This window comes from Hemiscyllium ocellatum, chromosome 9 (assembly GCF_020745735.1).
Source record: "Hemiscyllium ocellatum isolate sHemOce1 chromosome 9, sHemOce1.pat.X.cur, whole genome shotgun sequence".
In the NCBI taxonomy this organism is placed as follows: Eukaryota; Metazoa; Chordata; class Chondrichthyes; order Orectolobiformes; family Hemiscylliidae; genus Hemiscyllium; species Hemiscyllium ocellatum.
In genome coordinates, this window is record NC_083409.1 from 115,691,337 (window position 1) to 115,716,550 (window position 25,214).

Genomic DNA, 25,214 nt, shown 5'->3' on the forward strand with positions numbered 1-25,214 from the left:
GTCTTCAGCTCAATTCAGAAACGATTAATCAGGTTGAAATTATTCTGCTCGCGTTGAGTAAACCCTGGAGTGATGCAGCTCATAAAAATCTTTAGTTGCATTTCTTCAGCACCTTCTACTTTTAACCTGTATAATCTGACAACAGCCTGTTGGATACTCTGTCTCCTCTGAGACTGCAATATGTCCCAGGCAAATTCCATTTATCAAAGCTATTTAATGACCTTGAATGGACAAACCTCACCACGTCACACCTGAAGATGGTTTTATATTTACAATCTCAGCTTGATGAAGTCACTGCCACAATAATGCTTTGGGATGACCTAAAGCAAATATTGAATGACTGTGTCGGTCACCTCTGTCCAGCCCGAGATATGGTTACCTCACCGTACTCAAATAGCTGTCCCTTTCCTCATAGAGTCCTAGATATGTACAGCACGGAAACAGACCATTCGGTCCAACCCATCCATGCTGACCACGTATCCCATTCTAATCTAGTCCCATTTTCCAGCACCCGGCCCATATCCCTCCAAACCCTTCCTATTCATATACCCACCAAATGCCTCTTAAATGTAGCAATTGTACCAGCCTCCACCATATCCTCTGGCAGCTCATTCCATATGCATACCACTGTCTGCTTGAAAATATTGCCCCTTAGGTCTCTTTTATATGTTTTCACTCTCACCCTAAACCTATGCCCTCTAGTTCTGGACTCCCCGACCCCAAGGAAAAAGACCTTGTCCATTTACCCTATCCATGCCCCTCATAATTTTGTAAACCTCTATAAAGTCACCCCTCAGCCTCCGACGCTCCAGGGAAAACAGCCCCAGCCTGTTCAGCCTCTCCCTGTAGCTCAAATCCTCCAACCCTGGCAACATCCTTGTAAATCTTTTCTGAACCCTTTCAAGTTTCACAACATCTTTCCGATAGGAAGGAGACCAGTGGCCTCACCAATGTCCTGTACAGCCACAACATGACCTCCCAACTCCTGTACTCAATACTCTGACCAATAAAGGAAAGCATACCAAATGCCTTCTTCATTATCCTATCTACCTGCGACTTCACTTTCAAGGAGCTATGAACCTGCACTCCAAGGTCTCTTTGTTCAGCAACACTCCCTAGGACCTTACCATTAAGTGTATAAGTCCTGCTACGATTTGCTTTCCCAAAATGCAGCACCTTGCATTTATCTAAATTAAACTTCATCTGCCACTTCTCAGCCCATTGGCTCAACTGGTCAAGATCCTGTTGTATTCTGAAGTAACCTTCTTTGCTGTCCCACCACACCCTCCAATTTTGGTGTCATCTGCAAGCTTACTAACTGTACCTCTTATGCTCACATCCAAATCATTTATGTAAATGACACAAAGTAGAGGGCCCAGCATTGATCCTTGTGGCACTCCACTGGTCACAGGCCTCCAGTCTGAAAAACAACCCTCCACCACCACCCTCTGTCTTCTACCTTTGAGCCAGTTCTGTATCCAAATGGCTAGTTTTCCCTGTATTCCATGAGATCTAACCTTGCTAATCAGTCTCCCATGGGGAACCTTGTCGAATGCCCTACTGAAGTCCATATAGATCACATCTACTGCTCTGCCCTCATCAATCTTCTTTGTTACTTCTTCAAAAAACTCAATCAAGTTTGTGAGAGATGATTTCCCATGCACAAAGCCATGTTGACTATCACTAATCAGTCCTTGCCTTTCCAAGTACATGTACATCCTGTCCCTCAGGATTCCCTCCAACAATGTGCCCACCATCGACATCAGGCTCACTGGTTATAGTTCCTTGGCTTATCGTTACCACCTTTCTTAAATATGGTACCACATTAGCCAACCTCCAATCTTCCAGCATCTCACCTGTGACTATCGAAGATACAAGTATCTCAGCAAGGGGCCGAGTAATAGCTTTCCACAGAAATCTAGGGTACACCTGATCAGGTCCTGGGGATTTATCCATCTTTATGATTTCATGACATCCAGTACTTCCTCCTCTGTTATATGGGCATTTTTCAAGGTGTCGCCATCCATTTCCCGAACATCTATATTTTCCGTGTCCTTCTCCACAGCAAATACTGATGTAAAATACTCATTTAGTGTCTCCCCCAACCCCTGTGGCTCCATACAAAGACTGCTTTGCTGATGTTTGAGGGGCCCTATTCTCTCCTTAGTTACCCTTTTGTCCTTAATATATTTATAAAAACCCTTTGGATTCTCCTTAACTCTATTTGCCAAAGCTATCTCATGTCTCCTTTTTGCCCTCCTGATTTCCCCCTTAAGTATACTGCTACTTTTTTTTTTAGATTAGATTAGACTTACAGTGTGGAAACAGGCCCTTCGGCCCAACAAGTCCACACCGACCCGCCGAAGCGCAACCCACCCATACCCCTACATTTACCCCTTACCTAACACTACGGGCAATTTAGCATGACCAATTCACCTGACCCGCACATGGGCATTTTTCAAGGTGTCGCCATCCATTTCCCGAACGTCTATATTTTCCGTGTCCTTCTCCACAGCAAATACTGATGTAAAATACTCATTTAGTGTCTCCCCCAACCCCTGTGGCTCCATACAAAGACTGCTTTGCTGATCTTTGAGGGGCCCTATTCTCTCCTTAGTTACCCTTTTGTCCTTAATATATTTATAAAAACCCTTTGGATTCTCCTTAACTCTATTTGCCAAAGCTATCTCATGTCTCCTTTTTGCCCTCCTGATTTCCCCCTTAAGTATACTGCTACTTTTTTTTTTAGATTAGATTAGACTTAGTGTGGAAACAGGCCCTTCGGCCCAACAAGTCCACACCGACCCGCCGAAGCGCAACCCACCCATACCCCTACATTTACCCCTTACCTAACACTACGGGCAATTTAGCATGACCAATTCACCTGACCCGCACATCTTTGTAAGGATTCACTCCACCTCCCCTCTCCATACCTGACATATGCTTCCATATCTATAACCTTGAGGACGATCAGCCATGATCATATTGAATGGTGCTGCAGGCTCGAAGGGCAGAATGGCCTACTCCTGCACCTATTGTCTATTGTCTGTTCTTTTTCTTAACCAAACCCTTGATTTCTTTCATCATTCTGCATTGCCTACGCCTACCAGCTATTCACTTCACCCTGACAGGAACATACTGTCTCTGGGCTTACATGATCTCATTTCTGAAGGCTTCCCATTTTCCAGCCGTCCCTTTCACCTGTGAACATTTGCCCCCAATCAACTTTTGAAAGTTCTTGCCTAATACCGTCAAAATTGGCCTTTCTCCAATTTAGAACTTTAACTTTTAGATCAGGTCTATCCTTTTCCATTGTTATTTTAAATCTGATAGAATTATGGTTGCTGGCCCCAAAGTGCTCCCCCACTGACACCTCAGTCACCTGCCCTGACTTATTTCCCAAGAGTAGGTCACGGTTTGCACCTTTTGCTTTCTATTTTACAGCTGTGACTATTTTTCAAAATTATTTTCTTTTCTTGGCAGCAAATTGGAAGATATGAACCATATTAAACATATTCGTTTGGTGATGCAGGGCATGGGGATGACGGAGATGAAGGCCCATGTTCCTGCAACTTCCCATCAGGACAACTGCAAGAATGCCAAATTCCAGATCATCACAATTTATATGACAGGGCCTAACGGGTACTGATTGGTTGTGCTGATTGGTTCTGATTGGTCAATGTGTTAGGCTGGAGAAAGCGATGGCTTTCTGGGGAAAGCTATAGGCTCCTTAGACTCCTGGGAATTTCAAAAATGGGGCAAGAATATGGGTATATTCTTTCAATTTACATGGAATGGATTTTTTTTGTGTCAACATATTTTGCTTTTAGTGAGTATCAGCCATGGACTATCATCTCAGATTGGATGTGGTTGCAGCTATTGGTGCCCTCTGGCCTGTTTATCAAGTGTTATCCAATTGTCGAACCGTTCTAACAGCAGCCGCTCGGTTTAGTATGGGCAGCCTGGCTGATTATTGTTTGTCTTCTGCATGGTGTTAAAACAGCCCGTTGTTTAATGTGATCAATCATGTCATGCCGGAGGATTGGAAGGAGGTGAATGTTGTTTCTCTTTCCAAGAGGGGGAGTAGAGAAATCCCTGGCAATTACAGACCAGTCAGTCTCATGTCTGTGGTCAGCAAAGATTTGGAAAGGATTCTGAGGGATAGGATTTATGACTATTTGGAAAAGCCAAGTGTGATTAAAGGCAGTCAGCATGGCTTTGTGAGGGGCAGGTCATGCCTCACAAATCTTACTGAGTTCTTTGAGGAGGTGTCAAGACGAAGGTTGAGCAGTGGATGTGGTGTATATAGATTTCAGCAAAACATTTGATAGGGTTCCCCATGGTAGCCTCATTGATAAAGTCAGGAAGTATGGGATACAGGGAGATTTGACTATCTGAATTCAGAATTGTCTGCCTGTTCTGTGCTGTACTTTTCTATGTTCTATGTGGACATGTAGCCCGTGAGGCTGTGGTACAGTATTTGCTGAATCATGTGGTGAGCTCTTTCTGGGTTGCCAGCACCTTCCTACGTTCTTTTAGATCTCTTTGTCAGTGGATCCCTTTGGACCCAGGCTGTGGGCCGTGCAGATCTGATGCTGGATCTACTCACCCTGCCATATGGGGTTGGGATGAGGATTGGGGTGGGGGTAGGGGTGGGGGTTGGGGCGGGGGCAGGGATTGCGGGTAGAGTTGGGGGAGGCGGGGGCTGGGGGGGGCTGGAATGTTATCGGGATTCTGGTTGGGGACATGAGGCTGAGACGGTCAGGTAGTGTTTGAGGAGGCAACTTGGGATGTTTCCGTTTTTCTCGACTCCTTCCACTGCTCGCTGTAACCTCCCTCTTGGCTGGACCTGTCAGAATTGTTGGTACCTTTTAGAGCTGCTGCTCCTCCAGTCTGGGGGATATTGTGTCAGCAATCCTTCCAAAGTTTGGAGGGTATTGTTTGAGGAAGACCCTGAGGTGTTTCCTCTGCCCTTCCCGATGACCTGCGGCAGTGATGGAGCTCAGGGTAAAGAGCTGGTTTCAGGGATTTGCTGTTGGATTGTGGATGATGTAGTATGGCTGGTGGATGGTAACTAGCCTCTCAAAGCTGGGCATGTTTGCTGGAGAGAGGACACTGATATTGGAGGATCCCAATGTTTGGGAATTGATCCACATTATCCAGTGGCTCCTTGCGGATCTTGATAGCTGTGTGCTGCAGCAAAGCTGCTGTCTGATATCGGACAAATGATTAGCTCACACCCATTGTGTCACAGAGTTCTGAGAATACAGTGATGTTGGATTGGTCCTTGAATCTGTGTACACTCCAGCGGCTTCTACAACTTGGTGACCAAGGTTTCAATTGTCTTGGTTTTAGACAGCTGGAACAACTTTCCATTTGTCTGAAAGAGAAGATCCAGTAGGAAGCTGATTGGATAATGGGGTAAGATTTGGTCGTGGGGAACATGGTAAAGAGTGATAGATGACATGACCTTGTGTGGCCCCAGTTTTCATACAGATTGGATCGGGAGTGAGGAGCCAAGCTTGCAGGTTGCTGTGCAGCAGACGATGCTGAAGAATTTGTCAGCTGCGAAATTTGAGGAGGAGGTTCCATGGTCCCTTCCCAGTGACAGCGTCGAAGACCTTTGTGAGGTCAAAGATAGCATGTTTCTGCTCCCTGCATTTTTCTTTGACTTGTCTTATCATGAAGACCACGTTCACTGTGCCCCTTGTTCCATCAAATCTTCATTGTGACTCCAGGTGGAGGTCTTCAGCCACTGGGCGGAAAACAGTATGAAAGTTGTTTTGTAGTTACAGCAATTTGCCACAACTGTTTTGTTGAAGATGGTCACAATTATTGTGCCTTTGACCTCTCCTGCCAAGCTTTCATTCTTCCAGATGACAGAGGTGAGGCTGTGCCAAGCGTAAGTCTCCGCCACCTTTTTTCAGGGAGTCCATCTGACTTGTTCTCGGCTGTCAAATAACCTTTCAATCTCAGGCCTGGCTTGGCTTGTGCTGACTTAGGGCACTCAGTTAAGAACTAAGCCTCAGTTGAAGAAATTCTTAAGGTGTTCTTTCCAATGAGCATTATCTCTGACCTTGATGAGCACCAATCAACCCCACCGCCCCTAACATTTCAACTCCCCCTCCCACTCTGCCGCGGACATGGCCGTCCTGGGCTTCCTTCACCGCCGCTCCCTCACCACCAGACGCCTGGAGGAAGAACGCCTCATCTTCCACCTCAGAACACTTCAACCCCAGGGCATCAATGTGGACTTCAACAATTTCCTCATTTCCCCTTCCCCCACCTCACCCTAGTTCCAAACTTCCAGCTCAGCACTGTCCCCATGACTTGTCCGGACTTGTCCTACCTGCCTAGCTCCTTTTCCACCTATCCACTCCACCCTCTCCTCCCTGACCTATCACCTTCATCCCCTCCCCCACTCACCCATTGTACTCTATGCTCCTTTCTCCCCACCCCCACCCTCCTCTAGCTTATCTCTCCATGCTTCAGGCTCTCTGCCTTTATTCCTGATGAAGGGCTTTTGCCCGAAACGTCGATTTGGCTGCTCCTTGGATGCTGCCTGAACTGCTGTGCTCTTCCAGCACCACTGATCCAGAATCTGGTTTCCAGCATCTGCAGTCATTGTTGTTACCTCGTTGATGAGCACCACTCTATTCTTAACTCTCAGTGGAGTATTGTCTTGGAAGCTGGTGCTGAAGGTGGCCTTGATCATGCTGAAGAATCCAAGCACGGATTACATTTTAGCCCCTGGATCGCCAGGTCATTCTCATGAACTCAGTTTTGAGGTTTTCTGGCAGATAGACCAAAACTGTCCTCACATGGAATGAGGAGATATGGATTGAAGGGCAGACCAGGTGCTGCAGACATGGTGTAATTCCTGGGTTCCAATATCCTGGGAGGGGGGAGAGGGGAATTTGCTCATGCTCTTTGGGCGGGTTTAAACCAATGCAGCAGGGGATGGGAACCTGAATTGTAGTTCCTGTGTACAGGAGGTTGAGGGTAGTGAGGCCAGGGATAGATTTACAAGGTCGTGAGAGGGCAATGCCAGGAGAATCCAGAATAAGGTGGGTGAACCTGCAGCCTGGGTTGGTACTTGGGACTTCGATGTTGTGGCCATTTCGGTGACATGGATAGAACAGGGACAGGAATGGCTGTTGCAGGTTCTGGCGTTTAGATGTTTCAGTGAGAACAGAGAAGATGGTAAAAAGAGGGAGGGAGGTGTGGCATTGTTAGTCAAGGGTTGTGCCATAGCAGCCGAGAGAACATCTGAGGACTCATCCACTGAGGTAGCTTGGGCTGATGTTAGAAAAGGGAAAGGAGAGGTCACCCTGTTGGGAGTTTTCTATAGGCCTCCGAATTGTTCCAGGGATGTAGAGGAAAGGATACCAAAGATGATTCTTGATAGGAGCGAGAGTAAAGGGTAGTTGTTATGGGGGATTTCCCCAATATAGACTGGGAATATTATAGTTCAAGTAGTTTAGATGGGTTAGTTTTTGTCCAGTGTGTGCAGGAGGGTTTCCTGACACAGTATGTAGACAGACCTACAAGGGGCGAGGCCATTTTGGATTTGGTACTGGGTAATGAACCAGGCCAGGTGTTAGACTTGGACGTAGGTGAACACTTTGGTGACAGTGACCACAATTCAGTTATGTTTACAATCGCAATGGGCAGGGATAGGTATATACCGCAGGGAAAGAGGTATAACTGGGAGAAAAGCAATTATGATGCAATCAGGCAAGATTTAGGATGCATAAGATGGGGAAGGAAACTGCAGGGGATGGGTACACTTGAAATGTGGAGCTTGTTCAAGGAATAGCTACTGCGGGTCTTTGTTATGTATGTACCTATCAGGCAGGGAGGGAGTTGTCAAGGGAAGGAGCCATGAGTTACTAAATTCGTTGAATCTCTTGTCAAGAAAAAGAAGACTTTTATGAGGATGAAGCATGAAAGCTCATTTAGGGGGCATGAGAGTTATAAGTTAGCCAGAAAAGATCTAAAGAGAGGGTTAAGAAGAGCCAGGAGGGGACATGAGAAGTTGTTGGCGGATAGGATCAAGGAAAATCCTAAGGCTTTCTATAGGTATATCAGGAATAAAAGAATGATGAGAATAAGGTTAGGGCCAATCAAAGACAGTAGTGGGAAGTTGTGTGTGGAATCTGAGGACATAGGGGAAGCGCTAAATGAATACTTTTCATCAGTATTCACATTGGAAAGGGCAATGCTAGTGAGAGGGGCCAGATGGGATTTATCCTCAGATTCTCTGGGAAGCCAGGGAGGAGATTGCAGAGCCTTTGACCTTGATCTTTATGTCATCATTGTCGACAGGAATGGTGCCAAAAGACTGGAGGATGGCAAATGTTGTTCCCTTGTTCAAAAAGGGGAGTAGGGCCAACCCTGGAAATTATGGATCAGTGAGACTTACTTCCGTTGTGCATAAAGTGTTGGAAAATATTGTAAGAAGTAGAGTTTATAATCATCTGGAAAAGAATAATTTGATTAGGAATACTTAACACGGTTTTGTGAAGGGTAGGTCATGCCTCACTAACCTTGTTGAGTTCTTCGAGAAGGTGACAAAACGGGTGGATGCAGGTAAAGCAGTTGATGTGGTGGATATGGCCTTCAGTAAGGCATTTGATAAGGTTCCACATGGTAGATTATCGCACAAAATACGCATTTTTGGGATTGAGGGTGATTTAGCGGTTTGGATCAGAAATCAGATGGGAAATGTTCATCCTGGAGCTCAGTTACCAGTGGTGTGCCACAAGGATCTGTTTTGGGGCCACAGCTGTTTGTCATTTTTATAAATGACCTAGATGTGGGCATAGAGAATAGGTGAAAAAATTTGCGGATGACACTAAGGCAGAGTTGTGGACAGTGTCGAAGGATGTTGTGGGTTACAGAGGGACATCGATAAGGTGCAGAGCTGGGCTGAGAGGTGGCAAATGGAGTTTAATTCTGAAAAGTGTGAGGTAGTTCACTTTGGAAGGAGTAACAGGAATGCAGAGTACTGGGCTAATGGTAAAATTCTTGGCAGTGTAGATGAGCAGAGAGATCTCGGTGTCCAGGTGTATAAATCCCTGCAAGTTGCCATCCAGGTTGATTGGGTTGTTAAGGCGGCATATGGTATGTTAGCTTTTATTGGTTGGAGGATTGCGTTTGGAGCCATGAGGTCATGCTGCAGCTCGGCAGGACACTGGTGCGGCCACACCTGGAGTATTGTGTACAGTTCAGGTCATCGCATTATAGGGAGGATGTGGAAGCTTTGGAAAGGGTTCAGAGGAGATTTACCAGGAAGTTGCCTGGTCTGGAGGAAAGGTCGTATGAGGCAGGGCTGAGGGATTTGAGGCTGTTTTCATTGGAGAGAAGAAGGTTGAGAGGTGACTTAATAGAGACGTATAAGATAATCAGAGGGTTAGATAGGGTGGACAGGGAGAGCCTTTTTCCTCAGATAGTGATGGCTAACACGAAGGGACATAGCTTTAAATTGAGGGGGTGATAGATTTAGGACAGATGTCAGGGGTAGTTCCTTTACTCAGAGAGTAGCAGGGACGTGGAACGGCCTGCCTGCAACAGGAGTAGACTCACCAAAAGCATTTAAGGGCATTTAAATGGTCATTGGATAAACATATGGATAATAATGTAACAGTAAGGGTTAGATGGGCATCAGATTAATTTCACAGGTTGGCGAAACATCGAGGCTGAAGGTCAGTACTGCGCTGTAACGCTTTATGTTCTATGCTCTGTGCTTATCCAGTGTTGCCAGGCTGACTGCAAAATACCGATTCAAAATGTCTTTCTTCGTAGAATCCCAGAGTCCATTGAAGTTGAATTTCCCTCGAGAGCGTTTCTGATGCCGCACTATGTTAGGGCTATGTTGATGGAGATAGTAAACGGGGTTAGGCAGTGGTTAGTCCAGTAGATGTCCGCTCCTGTGATGGAGTAGTTGGCGCAGACACCAACAAGGCAAGGAACGTCTGATTCAATCAGCCAATCACTGGGATGGACAGCTTGCGCATCACACTTGCACTGAAATTCATTCACAGCATTTACTGAACTTTGTGACGATGAGTGGGACCCAAACACAGGGGCCCATCTTGGCCAATCAGAATCAACTGCACAACCAATCAGCCTCCTTCCCCCGTTGTGTAAATTGTTCTGAGAAAGGGTCTCTGGATCTGAAATGTTAACTGTATTTTCCTTCACATATGCTGCCGGGACCTGCTGAGCCTTTCCGGCAATTTCTGTTTTTATTTCTGATTTACAGCATTTGCAGTTCTTTGTTTTTTTTTGTTTAATATAAATTGTTGTGATGGTTAGGAATTTGACATTCTTGCATTTGTCCTGATGGATGCAAGTTGGGAATGGCCCTCTTTTCCAAAACCTTCACGTAGAATTTTACATTCAAGGGCAACTAGGGTTGGGCAATAAATTGGGGTCAGCCACCTCCTATGAATAAAAGAAATTGTGTGTAGCCCCACCCCACCCCCCACACCCCATTCACTGATTCCATATAATCTACTGAGCTCAAAGAATGTCCAGGTAAATGCTTATTTTAGGTAAATGTAATTTACTCTAAATTACCTGTTTGAAAACCCTGGCAGTTAAATCATATCTTTTTATTTAGTGGCAAGTTTGTCAATCACACCATCTGCACAAGAAACTTGAATAATATCTGTCTCCCTCTCACAGACCCTTCACAGAATTACAATGTAATTCCTGATCCTGTACAAAACGCTCGATCTTTACAGTTGGAGACAGCTTTATAATAGGTTATTGATTCCAATGCTTTGAGTGGCAGCTAGCTGTAACCGTTCCAGATTGCTGCTGATATTTAGTGAGAGAGATTAAATGAAGCTCGTGTTCCTCACTGATGTGGACAGTGTATGTAGGACCCAATTACTGGCTCTTAGATTCCTCTGACAGAAGTCAGCATTTTGTAGCTCAATTTTAAAAAGGATTGTGTCCTAATTCCCCAACCAATATTTTAAAAGATGAAGTGTGTGTCTGGGTGTCTGACACAGCGTTTAGTATCCTGCGGCTTGCACTGCACTGTATTTTATAATCAAGCTAATTTGAGGCATTCAGAAAGAGCTCGTTGTGCAGAGGGGTCCAGGGAATAAAGTGTTCAGGATGTTATCAAGAAACTTCACTAGAGTCAGAGCCATGTCTTTGACCATGGTTTTGGTCACTGGGGAGACATCCCCTTGTGGTTCTGTGTCAGATTCTCCACGTTGACATGATGAAAGTTCATGTGGTGAATGATTCTGTACCTGGTTGTTATCTGATCCAGGGATGGTTCTGTTTCTGTGTAAATTATTTCATTTTCTCAGTAGTGCACATTGAAATGGATTTCACATCCTCTCTGCCTTCAGGGAGAGGTATTTAATGTTTGATGGGCTCTGTGCTCAGGGTAATTCTCTCAGCAATTTGCTCCTTAGTCAGAGTTCTCCAGTCTCCATTGGTCAATTAGATTCGCTTCTCGGTACTTACCATTACAATCGCAGTGTGTGAGATAAATAATGATTACATCTCCTCCTGAGCTGAAGCACGAATCAAATGAACTGTTAAATTTTCTGTCTAATGCAGTCTTGTAAAGAACGATTCTTCGTTTGATCGCTGTATGAGGAGATTTTCTCGCACACTGAAGCCATTCAGTGCAAAGTTCTCCGGCTGGCTCCTTGAAACAGCTATCCAATTCAATCCACTGACCCTCCCCTCAGTGCCCAGTCCGTCAGGGGGCTTCCTTGTGATTATTTCTCCATTTCTCTCTCCTGCCCTTGGAACCACACTCTCCTGATTTACTCAGTCAAACTCTCTAGCATTTTCAACACCTCAATTAAAACCCCCAAAACCTTCTCTGATTCATCTCTGTCATCTCCTCCAGCCCCTACATCCCTCCCTATTTCTGTCACCTCCTCTAGCCCCTATAACCCCTCCCTAACTCTGTAACCCCCTCCAGCCCCTACACCCCCTCCCTATCTCTGTAACCCCCTCCAGCGGTAGAACCTTTATATTTCTGTACATGTTTTCTTACATATTCCTGATTTTCATTTTCTCCATCATTGGCAGCCATCCCTTCAGCTCCCTGGATGTTGTTTCTGGAATTCCCCCATCCAGGGCCTTCTTTGCCACCTCCCTCCACCTCTTTGTCAATCCTTGTGGCCACCTGTCCTTATATCTCCATGTGTGCTCAGTTTGTACTATTCTGTCTATTTGGGCTCCTCTGAAGCACATTTTGAGATTTTATTGTATCGTAGGTGCTATATAAATGCATATTATTGGGTCAGATATGAATGACTCATTCTCCAGTGTGGAGAAAAGGAGGGGAATAGAATAGAAAAAAATCTTGAATTTCAAAAGATTGAGGCTGGCCTGACAGAACATGACCTGGGGCAGCTTTTGAGTTCAGTGCAGCTGAAGTTCCATAGCCAGAAGTTGGATTAAATCTCTGATTGTGAAACTCTAGTAAAAAGGAAGTGATTTACCTCCCGAAAGAATAAAAACGAGGTTTATTTTAATGTAATATTTCCAGGATATTGTGGAGTTTATGGGGAAGAAAATTTATCATCTGACGTGGAAAGGGGTTTTGCTGCAGGGCAGTTATTATCAAAAATAAAAGTGTCTCTGATAAGTCTGATACTGCAATAAAAAGCAATGAATCTTTGAAAGGAGCCATGTTGACTTTATTTGCCACTCGGAGATGATTGAGACTGTGGAGGATTGTCTCCTAATTTCTGTCGAGTTTTATATAAGCGACTGTTTGTTTCTGTAGGGACCACATGGAGCAGCTGGGACCGAAGGAAGACAAGGAGAAAAAGGAGCAAAGGTACAGAATTGCATTCCCATTGGCTCCAGTCCCTCTGACTGACACGGGGGCAGGAGGCTGAGTTTTCTTTTTAAACAGGAATATAGAAGGAAAAACATCATCATTGGAAATGTGCTGTCCAGTGAGCAAGCACAATGTTTAACTATCTCGTCTCGATCACTGTTGTTATTGTCATTAGGACTGAAGTTCACCACCAATGGTAACGCAGCCCACTTGATTGGCACCACATCCACAAGCAGCCACTCCCTCCACACCGACGCTCAGGAGCAGCAGTGTGTACCATCTACAAGATCCTCAGACAGCACCTTCCAAACCCACAACCACTTCCATCTGGAAGGACAAGGGCAGCAGATCCATGGGAGCACCACCCCCTGCAAGATTCCCTTCCAGCCCCTCACAATCCTTACTTAGAAATATATCGCAATGCCTTCAGTGTCATTGGGTCAAATTTCAGTAATTTTCTGCAGAGCATCTTCTGGGTGGTACACACTGAGCGTCGGTGGTGGAGGGAGTGGGTATTTGTGGATGTGGTGCCAATCAAGCGGCTGCTTTGTCCTGAGTGGTATCAATCTTCTTGAGTGTTGTTGGAGCTGTCCCCATCCAGGTAAGTATTCCATCCCACTCCTGACTTGTGCTGGGTGGTCAGGAGATGTCATAACTCTCCGAGAGAGTGTGCAGGAAAACAAACCCCACTAATTCCAGAGTCATCACTAATGTGAACACTTTGATGAGACCACTGAATTGTGCAATGGATTTTGAATCATAAACATGAACATCATCATTTATTTTAATGCAAGCTCTTTTACTAATGGCAAGAAAAAGATATGAATTGCTAACTTATAACTTTTTCACATCAATTCCTTCTTTAAATTCCTGAACATACACAGGAATGTGTATTAAAACCAGAAATAACTTCATTGATGGATTTAAAGCAGTATCTGTTTCCATATTTTCATCCACAGTTCAAGGAATAAAAATGTTTTTTACACATGATGAGCAATGTGCCGCAGTATTCCTAGCCACTGACTTGCTTTTGTAACCACAGTATTTATATGATGAGTACAAGTCAGTTTCTACCCCAGAATGTTATTAGTGGGGGATTCAGTGATGGTAACACCACTAAATGTCAAGGAGCTGTGGTTAGATTCTCTCTTGTTGTAGATGGTCTTTGCCTGTCACCTGTGTGTTCTGAATGTCATTTGTTACTTCAGAGTGGTGCTGAAAAAGCACAGCAGATCAGGCAGCATCCAAGTGCCAGAAAATCAACATTTCCTGAAACGTCTTTTTGCCCAAAACATCAATTTTCCTGCTCCTCGGATTCTGCCTGACCTGCTGTGTTTTTCCAGCATCACTTTGGTTTAAACTCTGGTTTCCAGCATCTGCAGTCCTCACTTTTGCCCTGTTACTTGTTACTTGTTAGCTCAAACCAGGGTGTTGTCCAGTTCTTGCTGCATTTGGAGATGGACTGATTCAGTAATTAACCAGGTTAGATTTGTCCTGTTTTTTTGTGTACAGCACATATCTGAAATTTCCCACATTGATGGGTAGATGTTTGTGTTGTAATTGGAATGGAACAGATTAGCTAGAGGAGTGTCAAGTTCTGGAGCACAAGTCTTCAGTACTATTGCTGGAATGTTGTCATTATCCAGTATCCAGTGTCTCCAACCATTTCTTGATATCACGTGGAGTGAACTGTATTGGCTGGAGGCTGGGGTCTGCAATGCTGGAGCCTCCCAGATTCGAGAGAATCTGTCTGATCTGGTTATCACCTAGTGAACACCAATAGGTAATAGGAATTTTCTGGTCATCCAACAGTCAGTAGTTAATGGAATGATCTGGTTATGTCTCAGTGAGAGCGGGTAGTTAATGGGATTGATCTGGTTATCTCTTGGTGATGATCTGTAGTTAATGGGAGTGATCTGGTTATTTCATGGTGATGGTCGGTTAATGGGATTGATCTGGTTATCTCTCAGTGATGATTGATAGAGGATGGGATCTGGTGCCATTCCAAGGTTGACGACAGTTTAACTTTGCATTAGAATGATTCGAGGTGAATGATGCGTAGTCTCTGTGGCACGATGAGTGGAGATTTCTGATATGAGGGGGTCACATTGAACCCCTGGCTAATGGAGAAGATTGTATTTGTCATTACTGCTCATTTGGAATGCTGACATTGATGGCAGATCATGTGACCTGTGCTGTCCTCTGAAAGTAGCTGCTGATTGGTCGCTAACCCATATGACCCTGCAGTCTGGTGACAGTGCTGAGGATGGATGCTATAATCCCTCTATATGTTGAGACAGTCACAAGCTCCCTCCCTCCCTCCATCACTGACCTCACTCTGAACTGGTCAGTGCATTAAAGCAGAAAATGCTGGATAGGGCATTGCCCTTAAAAAACCAGACACAGGTCACCAGGCTAGAACCTTATAATGGGCAGGAGTCATCCACAGTTGCTGCAAATTTCGACAAGAATAAGGAGACTGAATATGACTGAACCAGGCTGGTTCAACAGGCAGGGGCCGGTGCACTGTCAGATGGCCATTCAGAGATAGGAAAAGGCCACTCAGCCCATCAATTAAGTCAGTTACTTGAGCAATTTGACGATGCCACTCCCCCCACTCTGCCCCTGGAGATGCAAATTTACTTTTTCCAGTCAGCTCCCAAAAATCACTAGAAGAATAAAACTAACTGAGATCTGTGGGAGCTCTTTAAAATGATGAGAGGGTTCACTGGGTAGGCAGGGACAAGACATTACACCCCCGCACTCAGTGTAAAGGAGACCAGACTCAGGGCTATCGATATCAGACAATCCCTAATAATCCCGAATAAATCCCAGTGGGAGTTCAGGAGAAGCCTCTTCCCACAGAGAGTGGGGGGAATGTGGGATTGACTCCCAAAAGGGAACGGGGGGAATAAAACATTGAACATTACAGCACAGTACAGGCCCTTCGGCCCTCAATGTTGCAAGGACCAGTGAAACCAATCTGAAGCCCATCTATCCTATACTATCCCATTCTCATCCAGATGTTTATCCAGTGACCATTTAAATGCCAAGTGTGAGATTCACTCACACAGGGGATGCTGGATAAACACAGGAGGGGGACAGGAATGGAGGGGTCTCCTGACAGGGTGAGGTGACAAGGAGCTGGGACCAGCCAAGGGGGGAGAGTAAAACCCCCAGTACTGAGCAGATAGACTGAAAGACCTGTTTCTGTCCTACGAAAATTGATTAGAGAATGACATGTGGAGATTGAGAATTCAGGAGGAACAGGGCACTTTGGATCGATGGTTCCCAAGTCTGTCCCCCACTGGAGGACAAAATCAGGAGTCCCACGACACCAGGTTATAGTCCAACAAGTTTATTTACAATCACAAGCGCTGCTCTTTCATCAGGTAAAGCACTCTGAAAGCTTGTGATTTCATATGAACCTGTCAGACTATAAACTGGTGTCGTGCGACTTCTGATTTTGCCCGTCCTAGTCCAACACCAGCACCTCCACATCCTCCCCACTGTGGGTGAGGTCTGGGGGTGGTTTCCTCAAGTCTGCCGTATCGAAACGCTTCTGTCATTCTGTCATCTCCATTGTAATGCAAAGCAAATATTTGAACAGTGACCCTCCTAAAACCCAATAAATGTCAAATCTAAGTATTATAACACACTCCACCTTATTCGCTGTGTATCGTCACATGACCCACTGATAACAGAGTCCATGACCAATGGAACGATCCAGCTGTGTCAAAGAGTTCTTATCAATTCTCTGTCTTTTTGAATAGTTGGTGTTTGAAATTTCTCACATTTTCTGATGGTCACTGCTAAACCGTTACTTTTCTTTACAATGGAGCCAACGCCGTGAAGGTGATATTTTCCTGGCTCTCCAAACGGACAATCTATCCTTTGGAAAATAATCAGACCATTCCTCTCTACGGCCTCTATGACCAAAGCTGTCATAACTGGAAACTCCAGTGTTCACTGACCTTATGTGATGTAAACTCAAGAGTAACAGCTAAATGTAATATACCAGAGACCAGAAACTCAGCTGGACTCACCACATAAACACAGTGGCTGCGAGAGCAGGTCAGTGGCTAGGAATACTGCAGCAAGTAACTCCCCTTCTGACTCTCCAAAGCCTGTCCCACCATCTACAAGACACAAAGCAAGGTGTGATGGAGTTAAAAATACATTGCCCTAAAATCGTTAGACCATAGAAGCCTGTCAATGGTGTGAAGTATTGACAGTAAAGTGGGCTGTGGTGCCGAACACTGACTGTGTTTTTTGTTGGGCCTCAGGGTGAACCAGGAGCAGAGGGGCCTCCCGGAAAGACCGGCCCAGTTGGTCCTCAGGGACCTCCAGGAAAATCAGGCCCCGAGGGATTGCGGGGAATTCCCGGACCTGTTGTAAGTAATCACAGTGACCTTCACGTTTAATTGGCTTCTGTTCATCTGTGGAAATGACAGGGAATAATTTGACAAACACTGACATTTATCTGGTTTACAGGGTGAACAAGGTCTCCCTGGACCACCCGGTCAAGATGGGCCCCCAGGACCAATCGTAAGTGAATAGTTTACCTTGGTGCAGTTGATTAAAGCTCTTGGAGAAAGGTTACAGAATGACATAACTCACCCAATCAGCAGGTTCCATAATAAACAATAACATTATCTGCAAAGGAATATCCACGTGCCTTACAAAGTCAGATCAATAACTGACCACGGGTCTTTGCGTGAAATATCAGGACATGTGACCAAAAGCCTGCTCAAAGAGGCGGCTTTAAGGAACATCTTAAATGAGAGTGAGAGGGTCAGAGAGGCAACTCCAGACATTGGGGCATGCAGCTGAAGGTAGAGCTGACTTTCCTGAAGCAAAGGGAATCTGGTTCAAGACTCCAGAGCGAGAAGAATTCTACCTCCATCTCGCTCTGCCTCACTTTTATCTCCTAATCAGCAGGACTTGAGACCTCCTGAATGTTAATACAATGGAAAATTTCAGATTTACCCAGTCACAACAAGACACTCCCAGGACAGGGACAGCACAGTTAGATACAGAGTAAAGCATCCTCTACACTGTCCCCATCGAACACTCCAGGGACAGGGAAGAGACAGAGATAAAGTCAAGCTCCCTTTACTCAGAATGGTCTGATGATGTAATTCAATTTCTGATTCTGATGTCCTATTTCTCTCTCTTGCTGTAGGGTCCACCTGGTCTTCCTGGACTGAAGGGGGTTCCAGGTAACAAGGGGGAGAAGGTGAGTGAGTTGGAAGCTGCTAATCTGCAGCTGTCACCCGTGACTGTGAAATCTTCTGTTTGAGATGATGCTAAAACTGGATCAGTTTTTTTTACCACGTGGAAAGACTGATCCAGCTCCCACAAGAGCCAGCTCTCCGAGTGGACACGCACACTGGTCCAGCTCCCACAAGAGCCAGCTCTCCGAGTGGACACGCACACTGGTCCAGCTCCCACAAGAGCCAGCTCTCCGAGTGGACACGCACACTGGTCCAGCTCCCACAAGAGCCAGCTCTCCGAGTGGACACGCACACTGGTCCAGCTCCCACAAGAGCCAGCTCTCCGAGTGGACACGCACACTGGTCCAGCTCCCACAAGAGCCAGCTCTCCGAGTGGACAGGATGTCCACACGCCTGTTCTTTTTTTTGTGTGTGTGCAGGTGTGAGACACAGTGAGAGACACAAAGTGCACAAATCTTTATTCAATTTCCACACCAGGAAGAAAGGAAACACCTTTCTTCACTCCACTCCCTGCGGCGCCCACCTCTCCCAGAACAGCTCCAGGCAGACACCGCGTGCTCCTTCTCCAAGGACACCCGGGCCCTAACGTAACCGCGGAAGAGGGGCAGGCAGTCGGCCCTAACGACCCCTCCACGGCCCGCTGCCTGGACCTGTTTATGGCCAGTTTGGCCAGGCCCAGGAGCAGACCCACGAGGAGGTCTTCAGACCTGCCCTCCCTCCTCCGTACCAGACGCCCGAAGATCAGGAGCGTGGGACTGAAGTGCAACCAAAAGCAGAGGAGAAGGTTTTTCAGAAAATCAAAGAGGGAGTGCAAACGCCCACACCCAACATACACATGGTCCACGGACTCCACAGCACCACAGAACAAGCAGTTGGGCTGGGAGTCCGTGAACCACCGCAATCTGCGGTTGCAGGGGACTGCTGCGTGCAGCACCCTCCACCCCAGATCCCCGAGAGAAAGGGGGAGGACTCCCGCGTAGAGGGCCCTCCACTGGGGATCCCCACCGCTCGGTGGCAAATGGGCACACCAGGGCGTGGATGAGGGAGAAGGGGTGGACGGTGTGCAGCAGCAGTCTGTACAGGGCACGCCTTTTAACGTCCTTGAAAGGGACAAAATTAAAATTCCGGAGGCGGCTCAGGTTGTGGGGCACAGGCTCCCGCGGGAAGTACGGGACCTTGGAGCCGATGTGAAATTCCGTCCGGGCTGGGGTGAGCGCGGACGGGATCCCACCGCACACCTGAGCGTCCTCCAACTGGTGCACTACGTCGGGTCCGAGCACCGCCGTTTTAAGGCGTCGGATGGCGATGGCCACGTACCGGACGTCTACCGCTGCCCTGCTCGCTATGTCCTGTGGCAGCGTCCAGCCCAGGCCCCCGGCACCCAGCACGTCCCCGACCCTGGTCACCCTCGCCGCCACGGCCTTCCCCTCCGATAGCCACTCGAACCCGCGAGTACGGAGTTGCCGTTTCCTGAGCAACGGCTCCCTGACGACAGCCGCTACTCCTGCCGGAGGGTAATTGGATCAGTTATTTTTTCTTTCTTTTTATTTTCTTCTTTTTTTTCTTTTCTTTTTTTTTAACCCCCACACCCCCGCCTAACTGTGGTAGTGCTTATTTTTTCCCTAGTCCCCATGGTGTGTGTGTGCAGGTGTGAGACACAGTGAGAGACACAAAGTGCACGAATCTTTATTCAATTTCCACCACCAGGAAGATAGGAAACACTGGATCAGTTTTGAGTGAAATGTGCGGTGTTGCTGTTGTTAAAATGACTTCTCCTCGTTTACAGGGTCACCCAGGTTTGATTGGATTGATTGGACCCCCAGGAGAACAAGGTGAAAAGGGAGACCGGGGACTCCCAGGGCCACAGGGAGCGCCAGGGGTGAAAGGTGACAGTGTAAGTGAATCCCAATGAACTGAGCTTTCACAGAGAGGTCATAGTGTCTCCCACATAAACACTGGCCTGACTATGGTTTCAAAAGTAAACTCCTGCTCTCTTCAATAATATCAATCCATCGCTCCAGCATGTGTCTAAACACTCCACTGACAAGGAAACACTGCTGTAACGTGGTCACCGAAGGTAACAACTGCAGAGCAAGATCCCACAATAAGCCATGTGCTCGTGCCCATTTAGTGAGAGATCTGCAAGGTCATTCAAAAGACATTCTGCTGAGTAACTGAACCGAGAGGCGATCAGAAGCAGAAGAGTCAAGAATAGACTCCCTCAGCACTGACCCTCTGACAGTGCGGCACTACCTCAGCACTGACCCTCTGACAGTGCAGCACTCAGTCAGTACTGACCCTCTGACAGTGCGGCAGTACCTCAGCACTGACCCTCTGACAGTGCGGCACTCCCTTAGTACTGACCCTCTGACAGTGCGGCAGTACCTCAGTACTGACCCTCTGACAGTGCGGCGCTCCCTCAGCACTGACCCTCTGACAGTGCAGCACTCCCTCAGTACTGACCCTCTGACAGTGCGGCGCTCCCTCAGCACTGACCCTCTGACAGTGCGGCGCTCCCTCAGCACTGACCCTCTGACAGTGCGGCGCTCCCTCAGTACTGACCCTCGGACAGTGCGGCGCTCCCTCAGCACTGACCCTCGGACAGTGCGGCACTCCCTCAGCACTGACCCTCGGACAGTGCGGCACTCCCTCAGCACTGACCCTCTGACAGTGCGGCACTCCCTCAGCACTGACCCTCTGACAGTGCGGCACTCCCTCAGTACTGACCCTCTGACAGTGCGGCACTCCCTCAGTGGGTGAGGAGCGGTGGCTCGGGATATGAGACGGTATTAACAGAAAGACATCAGAAAGAATTAGAAACAAAAATTAATATTATGAAATTTAGAATGAAAGCAATCAGTTTTGGTTTTGAAGTGAAGCTTTTTTCTGTTGCTCAGAGTTACTGTTACTCTCTCCACAGGGCATTACCGGATCCTCTGGACCCCTCGGCCCCCCTGGACCCCCCGGTTTACCTGTAAGTATGAAACAGAGCAAACTAAAACCATTCTGCAGAAACTCAGCTACTGAGTGAGAGCATTGAGGATCGAAGAGCAGTCCCGGAGACCCTGGTGGAACTGATGGTCTCCTACTGAGAAATATGGCACTGGAGATAAGCAAACAACAGTCAGAAACACAGACACAAGTTGCTGGAAAAGCTCAGCAGGTCTGGCAGCATCTGTGAACAGAAATCAAAGCTCATGTTTCGCTTCCACTGTCCTTCCTTAGAACTTCCTCAGTTCTGAGGAAGGGTCACTGGACTCGAAACATTAACTCTGATTTCTCTCCACAGATGCTGCCAGACCTGCTGAGCTTTTCCAGCAACTTGTGTTTTTGTGTCTGATTTACAGCATCCGCAGTTATTTCAGCGTGAAGGAGCAGTTCTAACGACCAGGATCCATTGAGCAGTCTGTAGAGCATTGCTCAAGAAAAGACCCACTGAGGGGGAGCTGACTGGGAAATGAACAGCAACAGAGGGTGAAATAGAGAGAAGATGTTTCCACAGAACTCACGGTCATCAATATCAGACAGTCCCTAATAAATCCCAGTGAGAATTCAGGAATAACATCTTCCCCCAGAGACTGGAGAATGTGGGACTCACTCCCACAGGGGCGGGGTGGGGACGTGTGGAACCCAGGGAGGGTGTGGAAGTGAATATTGTGGACACATTGAGGGGGAAGGTGGATAAACACATGAGCTGGGGAAGGAATCACAGGGTCTGCTGACAGGCTGAGATGACGAGGGGCTGGGTGGGGACAGAATCCCCAGTGTAGACCAAATGGCCTTTTTTCTGTTGGAGAACTTGAAGTAATTCTGGCATTGGAAATCAGGGTGTTTTATCATTGCTTCCGGAACATTCTCTGCAGAATTGGGACACATTGCTAAATGCGATGTGTTGTGTAATTTGTTATTGACCAGGAATTGAATGTGTTGCTCTGAGTTGGTGAACCATCAGAGGTGAAGTTTCTGAATTCTCTTTGTTTTATCGTAGGGTCCACTTGGTCCAAAGGGATCGAAGGGTTCAGTAGTAAGTAATGACATAGTTTATTCACTGCTTTCCTTTTCAAAGTCATGCTCGAGACTTTGGTGTTAGTATTTAATGGAGGGCTTGTTCACCTTGGAGAGGCAATGGTGTGATAGGGGTTAGAGGTTACGGGTAAATGTTGTGTGCCCCGGGGTAAGGGAATGTCCAACTGGCTGCTTATAATCTCACCTGGGATCTCTGGAACTTAGTCCCCATTAAAGTCACCCTCACCTCCACCAATTCCCAAACTCCTTCATACCTACCTATGAGAACTTCCATGACTATTCATCTCTTATCCCCCAGAGACACACTGGAGATGTGAAGGAGTTGAACAACACATACTGTTAACATTCTAATACAGTTCTCATTAGTATACACTTGATAGGTTCTAAATCTTTTCTCCTGGTTAATCTGCTGTAAAAACAAACAATGTGCATTCAGGCCCCACACCAAAGACAGCTAATCTTTTAGTAGCCTTTTTTAAATTGTCAATAAGCTGTGAACTCAGAATTTTCTGTTGAGTTTATTGCAGCTTTTGAAACATAATCAAACATTCATAACGATCTAATATCCCCCAGGGAAATGTTAAAAAGGAACTCGATTGAAGCTACAAATGTTATTGTCCTTTTCTAACCAACACTGGATGGCCTGTTAATTAAAGCAGTCCAGCAGAAGCTATTTAATCAATTCCCTGTAACAGATCCAGTCTGTCTGTCTTGATGTTTTCAAGATCAGGATATTTCAAAAGGCTTGAGATAACAGCACATAAACAGACCCTCTCCACATTTCAACAGAATTATCTCCATCAGTCTGGGACTCCCATGATGAAGGTTAAATCACTCAACAGTCTAAATACAAACTGTTTAAACTGACGACCCTACATTCAATTGGTTGTGCTGTGCTTCAGTTTCCTCCCTGTCCCAGCTCTCCTGATTCCCAGACCAGCACATAATGGGGCTGGGACTTACATTCCTGTGTCCCTCTGACATTTTTAATAGTCCACAGTCTTTCTGAGATTGTGAATCTGTCTGTAGTTAACGGTGAGCAAGACAGAGAGAGAGAGAGAGAGAGAGAGAGTGTGTGTGTGTGTGTGTGTGTGTGTGTGTGTGTGTGTGTGTGTGTGTGTGTGTGTGTGTGACAGACAGACAGACAGAGGCTGTGAGCGAGAGAGAAAGACCATGAGCAGCAGAGTGAGTGTGAATGAGAGACAGAGACTGAGAGAGAAAGAGTGAGTGTGAGCAAGAAAGAGAGAAAGGCCATGAGTGAGTGAGAGATAGAGAGCATGAGCATCAGAGAAAGTGTGAGCGAGAGTGTGTGTGAGCGACAGTGAGAGTTTCCTAGGCAGTGCCTTGTGTTGCTAAGTCTTTCTCCTTGTTTTCAGGGTCCATCTGGGCAGAAAGGAGACACTGGATTGATGGGACCTCCTGGGCCTCCTGTAAGTCATGAGCAGCTTTTGGAAACAGTGATGGATATGGATTGGCTGAAATATTGATCCAGGAATTTACTCAGAAGAAAGTTGAAAAACAGGATCTGCATTTCTATAGCACCTGTCAGAATCTCAAGCTGTCCCAAAGCTTGTCACAACCAATGAAATAGTTTAACGTGTGATCCTTGTTGCAATGAAAGAATTTGATCAATTTTAAATTGCCCAGAACTCAGTCCTTACCGCTAACTGTTTTTATAGCAATGCCAGAAAATCCATCCATTTCACTAAGCACCAATTTGTAATGTTTTAATCAATATCAAATTAACACAATTTCTCAGCCCAGCCTGACCTCGAAAATCCTTACCTAGAAATTCCAAAGTGCAATATCCATTTTGTCCTCTGAGATTTGAAAACGCTGGAGATGGGAATTAGATCGATCACAGATTAAGAGCCAAGATAATATGCTGGAAATCATGTTCACATACACCCCCCACTACCTTCCTCATCGCTGTTGTATTTGAAGTTGGTGGATATGGAGGGCTCAGGGGAGGAGGGGTGTGATCCAGGCTGCCCCTCCCCCTCCCCCAACATAATGTTCAGTAGTGAAGCCAGGTTTCAGGTGGATGAGTTGACAACCACCCTACAGTGGGTGTGGGGGGTGAAGAGAGGTCTGTGCACTGTGCTGACTGAGAAATACAACAACTTGTAAACCCCTGGTCTCAGTAAAGCTGTGGTGGTGCCATTAAAAACCCATCTGGTTCACCACTGTCCTTCACAGAGACAAGCTGCAGTCCTGATGCACGTGGGAATTTGGGTAACTCTTTACCGCTGTCTGAAGTGAGCATGATACTCAGTTTATATTTATTCATTCGTGGGATGTCCGATCTGGGTGTCACTGGCTGGGCCGGTATTTATTACCCAACCCTAGTTGCCCTTTGAGAAGGTGGGGGTGAGCTGCCTTCTTGAACCGCTGCAGTCCATGTTCTGTGGGTTGACTCGAAATGCCCTTAGGGAGGCATTTCCAGGAATTAGTCCCAGTGACAGTGAAGGAATAGCGATATATTTTCAAGTCAGGATGGTGAGTGGCTGGAGGGACGTTTGCAAGGGATGGTGTTCCCATGAATCTGCTGCCCTTGACTTTCTAGTTGGAAGTGGTCATGGGTGTAAAAAGTGCAGACTGAGGATCTTTGGTGAATTTCTGCAGAGAATTTTGTAGATAATACACACTGCTGCTACTGAGCTTGGGTGGGGGAGGAACAGGCTGTTTGTGGATGTGGTGCCTTGGATGATATCAAACTCCTTGAGTGTTGTTGGAGCTGCACTCATCCAGGTAAATGGCAAATATCCCATCACACTCCTGACTTGTGCCTTGGAGATAGTCGACAGGATTTGGGGAGTGAGGAGGGGAGTTACTTACCACACTATTCCTAGTCTCTGACCTGTTCATGTAGCCACTGTGTTTACATGGTATGTCTAATTGACTTTCTGGTCAATGGTTACCCCCAGGATATTAATAATAGGGGATTCAGTGATGGTAGCATCATTGAATGTTAAAAGATGATGGTTAGATTGTCTCTTATTGGTGATGGTCACAGCCTGGCATTTGTGTGGCATGAATGTTACTTGCCACATGTCAGCCCAAGCCTGGACATTGTCCAGATCTTGTTGTATTTGGACACAGACTGCTTCAGTATCTGA

General features: G+C 46.4%; 1 protein-coding gene across 2 annotated transcripts in view; it reads left to right on the top strand.

Moving 5' to 3' along the window:
* LOC132819213 (collagen alpha-1(XI) chain-like) overlaps nucleotides 1-25,214 on the top strand; it is a 220,848-nt gene that overhangs the window by 185,247 nt on the left and 10,387 nt on the right. For both annotated transcript variants that reach the window (XM_060830676.1, XM_060830677.1), the window contains 8 exons: nucleotides 12,776-12,829; nucleotides 17,119-17,226; nucleotides 17,327-17,380; nucleotides 18,018-18,071; nucleotides 19,856-19,963; nucleotides 20,990-21,043; nucleotides 22,058-22,093; nucleotides 23,472-23,525. In XM_060830676.1, coding sequence (XP_060686659.1) covers nucleotides 12,776-12,829; nucleotides 17,119-17,226; nucleotides 17,327-17,380; nucleotides 18,018-18,071; nucleotides 19,856-19,963; nucleotides 20,990-21,043; nucleotides 22,058-22,093; nucleotides 23,472-23,525 — 522 coding nt within the window. The remainder of the gene's footprint in view (nucleotides 1-12,775; nucleotides 12,830-17,118; nucleotides 17,227-17,326; nucleotides 17,381-18,017; nucleotides 18,072-19,855; nucleotides 19,964-20,989; nucleotides 21,044-22,057; nucleotides 22,094-23,471; nucleotides 23,526-25,214) is intronic.